General features: G+C 45.7%; 1 protein-coding gene across 1 annotated transcript in view; it reads left to right on the top strand.

Moving 5' to 3' along the window:
* PRKG2 (protein kinase cGMP-dependent 2) overlaps positions 1–12,107 on the top strand; it is a 60,217-nt gene that overhangs the window by 31,453 nt on the left and 16,657 nt on the right. Inside the window, exons 7-9 of the mRNA XM_028744438.2 lie at positions 4,167–4,244; positions 8,903–8,997; positions 10,435–10,503. Coding sequence (XP_028600271.2) covers positions 4,167–4,244; positions 8,903–8,997; positions 10,435–10,503 — 242 coding nt within the window. The remainder of the gene's footprint in view (positions 1–4,166; positions 4,245–8,902; positions 8,998–10,434; positions 10,504–12,107) is intronic.

The raw sequence follows: 12,107 nt of genomic DNA, 5'->3' as shown, positions 1-12,107 counted from the left end.
ACAATAATTCATCAAATATCAAAATCTTCCCTAAACAGGGATGCCTTCAGATGTCTTTTAAAAGTCAGATAGTAGTTTATTTCTTTGACATCTGATGGGAGGGCGATCCACAGGGCAGGCGGGCGCCACCACCAAGAAGGCCCTCTGCCAGGTTCCTGGTTTTAAACTATCATGGCTTCCCCCAAAGAATCATGGGAACCTCAGTTTGTTAAGAGTTGTTCCCCTCAAAAAGCTGCAGTTCCCAGAGCGGTTTAGCAATCAATCCTTCTTCCCAGGGAATTCTGGGAATCGTAGCATTGTGTGGGGAATAGGGGTCTCCTAACAACTCTCAGCACCATCAACAAGCTACAGTTCCCAGGATTCTTTGGGGGAAGCCATGATAGAAAGCTAAAGTGGAATTCTGCTGTTTTAAATGTATCGCAAGGATGCGGTCAGTAACACCCCCAAATCACATCGCTTGCGGCAAAAAGCATGTGGATTTTGCTGTTCCAAGAAGACTTTGTGCGTGCGAGCCCCAAGGAGCGCTTAAAATAGCTCTTGACATTATGGCAATTATCTGTAACGAAATACTTGCTGTGATGAAACTTATGGAAGCCAGCCTTTCCTCCTCTGTCTATCAAGTAACCAGAATTAATGAAGTAGCGATAGCGACTGATAAAAGCTGTACAGAGCTGTCTAGAACAAATGCTAGATTTTTCTCTACACTACTCAGTTTTCCTTCTCTGGATATAAAATATAACAATGATCTTGCAACTGGAATAATTATTTGAAACCTAAAATTATTAGTAGGCTTTTTATCTCTTTGCTTTTGCTTATGTATTTGTCACTGTAAATGAGCAGGCAGTTTTATGTGTGAACAGCTCTGGGCATATTGGTTTAATGCACACTTTATGGCGTTGCAAGTATATGGCTTTATTCTCCGGTAGAACAAATGAGCAGGAAATGGATCTCATTTAGCGCTTTATATCTCCAATCCTGAGATATATTACTTGGAGGTAAATGTGCCGTTTAATTTCAGTGGAACTTTTTTTCTGCAGAAGAGTGTTGCAGAGTGATTTGGCGAGGATTAGGAAATGTAATTTGAGAGACATTCAAAATATTTTGAGCAGGATCCGTGCTCAGCCTTTGTCTGATCGTCGATACCTGCCTCCCCCTCTTTCCTTTCTTTCCCTTTTTTTTTTGCTAATGCCTTATCATGAGCGATCTGAATTTCTTTCAAGGTTCACAATGCACTCCTTCCATTTGGCAACACCTCCATCAGAACAATAGTCTGGCACAGACTGTTTGTAGGGCTGGCCAAACCACACAAACAGCCCTAACAATACTGGCGGTTCTGAATACTTTTTAGGGAAGTTGAAGTGTAGGTGGGCTCCCACGAGGCAAGACACAGTGATAACAGCAAGAACCTTTATTGAACTAACAGAACTGGGCAACAGGGGCAAAGCAACTGCTTATATACATTTCTGAAGGCCTAGGCCACTCCCACTCCCAACATGATTGGCTGTCTAGACTTCCAAGCTGCGAATCATAACTCAGAGTTTAAGGGCCAATGGCAGAGGTCCAAATCCTGAAATGTTCTGTGATTGGATATCATGTATCCAATCAGAACACAGGGGATCAGAATCCTTAGTGCAGACTCAAGCTCAGGCAAACACAGACCACTGAATACATAACAGAAATCATAATCAATTCCTGAGATTTTTGAAAGATATTAGGAACTACAACTCCCATCAGCTGCCGCCAGAGCAGCCATGTTGGCCAGGACTGGGGAGAGTTATAGCCCCAAAGAAAGATGCTACCTCTTCGTATGGGACGCGGGTGGCGCTGTGGGTTAAACCACAGAGCCTAGGACTTGCCGATCAGAAGGTTGGCGGTTCAAATCCCCATGGCGGGGTGAGCTCCCATTGCTCGGTCCCAGCTCCTGCCAACCTAGCAGTTCAAAAGCACATCAAAGTGCAAGTAGATAAATAGGTACTGCTCTAGCGGAAAGGTAAACGCCGTTTCCATGTGCTGCTTTGGTTCGCCAGAAGCGGCTTAGTCATGCTGGCCACATGACCCGGAAGCTGTCTGCAGACAAACGCCGGCTCCCTCTGACAGTAAAGTGAGATGAGCGCCACAACCCCAGAGTCGGTCATGACTGAACCTAATAGTCAGGGGTCCCTTTACCTTTACCTTACCTCTCCGTATTAGTGAGCTACTGAGCTGTTTGGATGCAGAATAAAAATCCCATCTACTGCTTCTGTCAACCTCATGTGCCATTTTTCTCAAGGCGGCTGCATTTGAGCTGAGGCCAAAACAAGCTCATACTGTCTGTTTGCCTAGACACACATTTTTGCCACTGTATTTCTCTTACACCTCCACTTTGAAGGTTTCCAGGGACGGCAGCCAACGGTGACTCAGGTTCTTATTTAAAGGTTGACTTTTAAAGGTAACAAGGCAGGAGGGGATAATGCTAATGAAGGGTGAGATTTTTGCAGAGAGGAGAGGAGTGTCTGCCAGGAAGGAGGAAGTAGTCTGGATGAATCTTTGTGGGGTGCTACATAAGAGCATTTGGAGTCTGGGGGAAGAAAGGAAAGCTCTCATCCCCACTGCCATCACATTGCATTTAGGTGCACTCTGGCTTCCCATGAGTATCTGGTCAGCCACAGTGAGAACAGGATGCTGAGCCAGCAGTGCCCTTCTTATGCAATTCCCCTTCATAATAGGCTGCCCTGCATACTGTATTTTTCGCTCCATAAGACGCACCTGACCATAAGACGCACCTAGTTTTTAGAGGAGGAAAACAAGAAAAAAATATTCTGACAGAAACAGTGGATGTGTGATTTTGTTGTTGTTGCAGGCTGTAGCCATAATAATAATAATAATAATAATTTATTATTTGTACCCCGCCCATCTGGCTGGGTTTCCCCAGCCACTCTGGGCGGCTTCCATAAAAACCAAAGATACAGTAAAATATCACAGATTAAAAACTTCCCTGAACAGGGCTGCCTTAAGATGCCTTCTGAATGTCAGGTAGTTATTTATCGCTTTGACATCTGATGGGAGGGCGTTCCACAGGGCGGGCGCCACTACCAAGAAGGCCCTCTGCCTGGTTCCCTGTAACCATGGACATGCTATGTGAATTTTGGCTGACCCAATGCAAAAATCCTGAGAATCCATGTGCTTTTACCTCCCCCCTCGCAGGCAGCCTCCTCTATCGCTAGCGTCTCTTATCTCCCTCCTGATCGCTTGCCGATCAGCTGCTCAGCGGCTTCGTTTCAACACCCCCTTCCCTCTTGTTTGCCTTAGCGTCTTTTCCTTAGCCGGAGCAGTTTTTTGCTCCTCCTTTTCTTCTAATTTCTCTCCTCATTGCTTGTTTTGATATTCCTGTCTGCTCTCCTTGCAAGTTCGCTGTCTTTACCTCCCCCCTCCCAGGCAGCCTCCTTTATCACTAGCGTCCCTTATCTCCCTCCTGATCGCTTGCCAATCAGCTGCTCAGCGGTTTCATTTCCACACACCCTTCCCTCTTTCAAAAAAAAAAAAAAAAAAAAAAAGCACAATCTTTTTTTCTCCCTGGGCAATTCGGCTCCAAGGACCACACATTCGCTCCATAAGACGCACAGACATTTGCCCTTACTTTTTAGGAGGAAAAAAGTTTGTCTTATGGAGCGAAAAATCCGATGATTTGCCCCAGGTCACACCCTGCCCAGCTACACCTCCCTAACCTTTAAGTCACAGTGGTATTGCTACAATGCAAAAGAATAGCATCTCGCTGCAAAGAAAATGCAGGCTGTTGAGCTGGATGCTTGATCCTTGTCCAGCCGCCACTATCAGCAGCTGTAGCCTCTTGGGAATTTGCATGATCTTACCTCCTCAGAAGCATTCTTTTGTCCAGTTGCAGGAAGTCTGCAAGGAAGTTTTCAGTTACGTAACACTGCGATTATCCCTGCTTGAGAGGTGTATACCCCAATCCACCTGTGCCTTAAGCAGACTGAATAATTCAACCTTTTTATCTGAATCTGAACTGTGGGGATTGGTACTAATTTAAATAATTGTCTATATTAAAACCTACACGCTTGACAATGTTCTGTAAAATGCTGGTGTGTCCCCCCCCCCCTTTCGGCCCCTGGAAGGCTCTGAATGTGTTGCTACATCCTCTTATAATCTGCATTATTTCTGTCCCCTAGGAATACTATGACAAAGGTGATTATGTTATTCGGGAGGGAGAGGAAGGAAGCACCTTCTTTGTTATATCCAAAGGGAAGGTAAGTTGTCGCTGAAAATGCACAGGTATATTTGCCAAAGGGTAGGAGCAAAGGGTAGGAGCAAGGGTTTGGTTGCAATCACAACAGATGACTGTTCTGCCTCTTCCAAGGACTTGAGTGATGCTGAAATGAAGGTCACAGTTAGGGGCGGAGGAGAATTTGGTTTACTCTTCCTTTTTAAGCCAACCAATCAAATTTGCAGCTTGTGCACCAATAATACACAGATTTTAAACATAACTATCCTTTGGATTTCTGTGAATTCCGCAAAACACTTTTCTGCTCAAAGAGTCTACCAAAGAACATAAAAATGTTGGGATACTGCCAGGGAAATAACATCCATCTGAGCCCCCAAGCCGGCTGCTGGACGATCCATCGACCTCCCGTAGTCACGCAGTCACGCAGTATCAGCAATTAGCGACACAAAGCCTTAGAAATAGATTGCCACATTCCTAGGCTGGTGCACATTCTTTCAGCAGAATCCACACAGCAAAAGATGCACAGCAGGAGAGCATAAAGGTAAAGGTAAAGGTACCCCTGCCCGTACGGGCCAGTCTTGCCAGACTCTAGGGTTGTGCGCTCATCTCACTCTATAGGCCGGGAGCCAGCGCTGTCCGGAGACACTTCCGGGTCACGTGGCCAGCGTGACATCGCTGCTCTGGCGAGCCAGAGCCGCACACGGAAACGCCATTTACCTTCCCGCTAGTAAGCGGTCCCTATTTATCTACTTGCACCCGAGGGTGCTTTCGAACTGCTAGGTTGGCAGGCGCTGGGACCGAGCAGCGGGAGCGCACCCCACCACGGGGATTCGAACCGCCGACCTTTCGATCGGCAAGCCCTAGGCGCTGAGGCTTTTACCCACAGCGCCACCCGCGTCCCTGTTAAGGAGAGCATATTTACAGTTTATTCAATGTTGGTCAGAACAAAGAAAAGACATGACCGTCTGCTTCAGCGTTCAAGCACAGAACAGAGAAAACGAAAGCAATAGCAAACATAAACATCCTGCAACAGGAAATACGCAGACTCTGTGACTCACAGCCTGCTCCCTTTTAAGGTGGAACGGAAATATCCTAACAATAAAAATGTGTATTTTAGGATGAAATAGTTCTAGAAATGAATACTTAAAATATGCTCAGGCAGCGATGATTTCAGGCACATGCACATCACACCAAACCTGGAAATGACCCCAAAGGTCACACAAACATCACAAAAAGGGGTGGAACAGGGCAGAATGTGGTGGGGTAGGATGAGACAGGAACAGAGCATTTTAAGGCTTTTTCCATGGTGTTTCAAAGGTAGGCAATATCCCCTAAGTGCAGTGCCTTGGAACATAACCCCCACACAAATTAGTAGTTGCCTGTATTCAAAATACATATATATAATACACATGTATAAAATATGTATTTAAATATGTATGTTGTGGGATGCGGGTGGCGCTGTGGTGTAAACCACTGAGCCTAGGGCTTGCCGATCAGAAGGTCGGCGGTTCGAATCTCCACGACGGGGTGAGCTCCTGTTGCTCGGTCCCTGCTCCTGCCAACCTAGCAGTTTGAAAGCACGTCAAAGTGCAAGTAGATAAATAGGTACCGCTCCGGCGGGAAGGTAAACAGCATTTCCGCGTGCTGCTCTGGTTCGCCAGAAGTGGCTTAGTCATGCTGGCCACATGACCCAGAAGCTGTATGCCGGCTCCCTTGGCCAATAAAGCAAGATGAGCGCTGCAACGCCAGAGTCGGTCATGACTGGAACTAATGGTGAGGAGTCCCTTTACCTTTTAAGATAACTGTGGAGTCCAGCCAAAGCCTTCAAAAACTTCATTTGAAAAACAGAACAAAATATTTCCTTTTTTTTAAACGCCGAGGGCTAAGGGACTTAATCAAAAAAACATTTATGTGTTAACTATCGGGGAACGAGCAGCTCAGCCGACATGCCGGAATAGACACAGATGGCGTGTTACCAGTTGGCAAGCGCCAGGGATAAACACGTCTGCAGTTCGCTCAGAGAAAGCAAGCAAATGTGTGCTGGCAGGAATCGGTCTGTGTTGGGCACATCTCAGGCGATTTGCTTATTGAATCTGGGAGCTGGCAAATCTGGGAACGGATTGGGCTTCCTGTAAGATATTTCATCATGTTGTGTTTGGTGGGTTCCAATCTACAATCAAATGCTGTTGTTTTTTTAAAAGTGGGGGGGGGGCTAGGGAACCTGTGCCATTTCAGGTGCTGATGAACTCTTATCAGCCTCAGTCAGCATGGGATGGTGAATAGGACCCAAAAGGCAGCAGTCTGATTGATCCTAGAACAATAGAATTCAGAATGCAGCAGTCTGATTGGTCCACAGGAGCCACCCAATCCAGCTGCAGGTGGAAGTGAATCCGCAACCTGATTGGCCTACAGATGAATCTCGGAATTAGCCAATCACGTGGGGCCCATTGCGTAAATAATGTATATAAAGCAGACATCCTGGGGGAACTTCCATTCCTCCTCACCACTATGACCTGAATAAAGAGCATGAAATCCACTTTCGACTCCAAGTATATTTCATCAACAAATGGCATCTATGTGGCTACTGGCTTCCCAAGCCTATTTTAAAACACAAGAGGATCTCTGCTGGGATGAATCGAAGGTCCATCAAATCCAGTGCCCTGGTTATGAGAGTGGCTGATCAGAAGCCTCCATATCAGGGGTTGGCAAGGCTTACCTTGCCTGGGCTGGTTCACTGCCTCAGAGCCCCCTCTGTGGGCTGGATCGCTGGCGCATGTGAGTGCCTGAACCTACGATTTCTGGCATTTGCGCAGACACGATTTCCAGCATCTGCGCATGCGCAGAAGCGATTTCCAGCGCTGCAAAAGCGAGTCCCTGTGCCGCGCTGCGCCCATTTAGTGCAGCACATGGGGACTCGCCTAGCAGGCAGCTTGGTTCGGGGTGGCTCATGGACCGGTAAAATGACCCCTGTGGGTCACTTGTGGCCCATGGGCCTTAGGTTGCCGACCCCTGCTCCATATAGCTCACAAGCAGGGCGTGAATAGCTGCTAAGCCATCATGACTAGTGGATATCAAGAGATATATCCTCCTTTATTTTTCTCATCATTTTTTAAAGCCACCTTTTGCAGTGGACAGCACAGTATTCTGTGCCAGCAAATCCAATCTATGGGCTATGCAGGCAGTTTAGAGTAGACCCCCCACAATGGTCTATTGAAGTCTGTTTTTAATTTCCTTTTCCTTTTCACTTGTTCCCCCCCCCCCTTTCAACTAGTTATGATTTTATTATCTGGTTTTATGTTTTTATATTGTGGCAAAGCACTGTGGTATACTTTTATGATACAGCGGTATATAAATATTTTTTATGAACAAATATGCCTCATGTAAAACAAGTGTTTTGTTTTGTCTTTCCTGAATGACCCCAAGTTGTTATATCATCAGATAAGTTGCTCTCAGCTTTCTTCACGCCATACATAATATTATAAAACATGGCTACCATGTTTCCCCTTTCCCCATAGTCAAATCTTCCCTAAACGAAGAAGTCCAAAACGAAGTAGGCTTTCCTTTTAAGAAATCTGCTCCAAAGGCTTAACATTTTTAGGTCACCCGGCTCTGTGATAACTTATTCTTTTTTAATAATGAGGCAAAATCAAACACTCAGCCTGTTAATAATGCATATAGCAGTTCAATCCTGCAAAAAGTGACTGTCTGACTATGCAGACAAATGAGCTGGTCAAGTGGGAAGTTGAGGTGGAAAAATGCATTAAAGGTTGCAGAATCCCGTTTCTTCCCAGTATAGTTATATGTTTTGCAATACAGTGGTACCTCAGGTTAAGTACTTAATTCGTTCCAGAGGTCCGTTCTTAACCTGAAACTGTTCTTAACCTGAAGCACCACTTTAGCTAATGGGGCCTCCTGCTGCCACCACGCCGCCAGAGCACAATTTCTGTTCTCATCCTGAAACAAAGTTCTTAACCTGAAGCACTATTTCTGGGTTAGCGGAGTCTGTAACCTGAAGCGTATGTAACCTGAGGTACCACTGTATATAGTTGTAATAGATAATTACGACATAACAACAGTAGTCATAAACAATAAATAAAACATCAGGAGATGCACGACCAAACTGAGCAGTTTCCACATCAATCATAATAAGATCTAAATTACAGATACCAAAAATTAATAGCAATAACAGCAACAACCCTAACCTGACAAAGAACTCTAAACAGTAGCCCAGCTCAAGAATGGTGGTTCTTGTTGATAAACTAGGATGATAAATTGTATGGGTGATGAAACAACTGTGGCCACATTCACACCACATATTTAAAGCACAATAGCAGCACTTGGGTTCCCCCCCAAAAAAATCTGGGAGCTTTAGTTTGTTAAGGGTGCCGAGAGTTGTGAAGAGAGCCCTGTTTCCCTCACAGAACTTCAGTTCCCAAAGTGGTTTAACTCTCAAGCCTGCTTCACAAGGAGTTCTGGGAATTGTAGCTCTGTGAGGAGAACAGAGGTCTCCTAACAAATCTCCACATCCTGAACAAACTACAACTCCCAGGATTCTTTGGGGGAAGCCACAACTTTTTAAAGTGGTACCGTGGTGCTTTAAATGTACGGTGCGAACGTGGCCTTGGTATCATTGTATTTGCGTTTGACAAGTGATTGTGTAACATGTAGCCCTCCAAATCCTAGGTTAAGGTTACCCAAACTGCAGAAGGTCAGACACAGTCTCAGCTCATTAAAACGCTGCAGAAAGGAGATTACTTCGGGGAAAAGGCCCTGATCAGGTGAGTTGGAAATTGCTTTTAAAAATCGCTAGCATTCACATTTGCATCTAAAAGTGTTTATGATGTGGGGTGGCTGAGGAGTTCAGGAGCAGGACTTGGGAATATGAGTCGTAAGCACAATCCTAAGGGGGAAATTGACTAACCATTTTGCCATAAAAATAATGAATATTTAACAAGAAGTACCAACGAAAAAAGAGTGGCAGATGAAAATGATGGAGTTTGCAGAACTGGCGAAGCTGACGGGAAAAATCCGAAACCAGCACGATCAAGTATTCCAAAAAGGCTGGAGTAAATTTATACAATATTTGAAAGATCACTGTAAGCAATTGACAACACTAGTAGGGTTATCTGAAGACTTGTAATGAGAAACATTTTACCTTTCTATATTTATTTAAACTGCGAGGTATTTTGTAATGAGTTATATTAGAACTGGGAAACATGTAAAATGCTGTGATATAAAGATTAGTTTTGAAAGTCAAGAGGCGGGAGGGAACGAAGTTGACAGGCTTTAAAGAGCCAAGAAGTAAAATGGATACTAATGATGTGATTATATATGTTTAAATGGAAAATTTATAAAAATTATTAAAAAAATTAAAATTAAAAGAATGAATATTTGTGCTGCCCATTTCCCCCACTGATTTATCCTCCCACAACTTGCAGCCTGAGTCTCTTCAGTTTCAGTTGTATTCAAGTGTTGTGATTTGAGGGTCTTTTTTCTACAATGAAGCGGTATATAAACTGTTATCAAATAAATGATGTTTTAGCTTCCACTATGATCCATGACGGGAGGGTGGGGAGCAGATGAGCAGCACCCCACCGGTGCTGTGTTCACTGGGACAGGGGTCAGGGCTGTCTTAAGCATATGCAGCGCTGGGGTGCAAAGATCCAAGCCCCCAGGTTGCCCAGTCCCAGGTGCTCAGGAGGGCGGAGTCAGATGGCCACCTCAGCGTCTCACTGGCTCGGTCGCCCCCGAACTCGCAGCGCAGAACTGCCTGCAGCAGAAGAGCCCACTGTGGCGCTCCAATCGACGGGCAAGCTCTTCCTTGAACTCAAGTCTTGGGCTCTAGACTCTCGGCCTGGCGCCCCTGAGAGCCCGGTGCCTGGGTGCCCCACACCCCGAGCACCTATGGGTAAGACGGCCCTGACAGGGATGGAGCAAGGCATCTGTGAGGTTGCAGAAGCTTGGGTTGGCGCCGTTGGGCTCCTGCAGGCTGCCACTGCCAGCCCAGGGTTCCCGTAACCTTGCCACCACTGCACCTCATCCCTTTCATATTGAGCTCAGCACCTCTGGGAGATCTGTCCTGCTGTTCCGTCCTCCTCATGCACCACTTCTGATAACTGTACGCAAGCTGACATCTAATACGCCACTTTTTAATATCTCTGTATTGGACAGAACAATTTAGACAGTGTAATGCCTTGATTTATTTCCGCTTGCAGTGACGACGTCAGGTCTGCTAATATAATTGCTGACGAAAACGACGTGGAGTGCCTGGTCATAGACAGAGAGTAAGTGGCATCTTTGTGACTTTGTGCTGCCCACAGTCAAACAGCTCTTATCATTAGAAAGTTCTTACTAATGTTTAGTCAGAATCTTCCTTTCTTGTCATATGAATCTATAGCTTCATGTCCTATCCTCTGGAACATGGGTAGGCAAACTAAGGTCTGTGGGCTGGATCAGGCCCAATTGCCTTCTGGATCTGGCCCACGGATGGTCTGGGAATCGCCGCATGGATCGCCAGCACGTGCACATTCTTTCCCTCCCTCTCCCTCTCAAGGCGCCACCACTGCCTACTCCTCCCTCCCTCCTCCTGGCTTCTCCCTGCCCTGCCTAGAGGAGGAAGGGGACTGGGCTTTGTTGCTGCCAGCAGCAGCAGCGCTCGAGTGGCCGCCATTTTAAGTAGCCAGCCCCTCTCCGGAGCCCTGTCATGCGCCGCTCATCATCCCTCCACCGCCGCCACTGCCAGCCCCTACCACTCACAAGACACAGGTGAGCAGCCACCGGGGCTCCTTGTGCTCTTGCATCATTTTTTCATCTTTCCAAAATATAGCCTGGCCCCCCACAAGGTCTGAGGGACAGTGGACCGGCCCCCTGCTGAAAAAGTTGCTGACCCCTGCTCTGGAGCAACAGAAAACAAACTCGCTCCGTCTTGAATATGGCTATCATGTCACTGCTCAGTCTTCTCTTCTCGGGGCACAATTAGCGCTGCTTCCATTCTGCTGCAGTTTGGTTTCCGCTAAATATTTAGTTATTTGTCTGCTATTTGATGTGAAGTGATGTAGCTTAGGTAACTTTTTACTTCAACGCAAATGAAACAGCAAAACGATTTTAAAAAACAACAACTAAGTAACTACTTGTTGTTTGAGAAAACAGCAACAACGATGCGAACAATTACAAACTGCACACACTCGGCTGATTTCCATTCCTGAGCACAGGCGAACACACAGACTGCAAGAATTTTCACTTCCGTTTCTGGTTTTGTTGCAATTCTCTGACATCCCTACTAAAGGCGCAGAAAGTCCTGTTGTTCTTTGTAGGAGAGATTTAAACACATACTTCATACCTTTCAAAATCAGTGAAAATTAAGAGTCCAACAAAAGTTGATTCCTGGATCATATCCGAAATAAGTAACTTCCACTAAGTCCCTTTTCTCTCTCTGCCACCGTCTTCTCTCTCCTGCCTGTCCCAGACGCCCTGTTTACCAAACATCCATCCTGGTTTGTTTGCACAAAGTGTGGGCACATTTGAGGATGTCAGCTATTTACTGAGCATTCATTCTCATTCGTTTGCGGGATGAGTTATATGATGTTGACTCAAGCAAATGTTATCTCACTTTTTCCAATGCATTTTCCCACCCCTGTCCTTATCACAAAATGTTCAGGTTTGTTGCACAAGAGCACAAAATAGACTTTAATTCCACAACCTGAGTTTGCCAGTGTGCTAAATCATTCGTGGGAGATGGGGTTTCCTAAAAGACTGCTTATCCACAAACTGCTCATTTCTTCAAATCAACTTTAATCGCACACCCTGAGTTTGCCAGTCCCATCTGAAAATAGCGACAGTTTGGAAACATCCCCATTCCATCCTCGTACCTCTCCGTGTCTGTCTGTCT

The sequence above is a fragment of the Podarcis muralis genome, chromosome 9, assembly GCF_964188315.1.
Source record: "Podarcis muralis chromosome 9, rPodMur119.hap1.1, whole genome shotgun sequence".
NCBI lineage: Eukaryota > Metazoa > Chordata > Lepidosauria > Squamata > Lacertidae > Podarcis > Podarcis muralis.
This window is presented reverse-complemented; position numbering and strand designations above follow the sequence as displayed.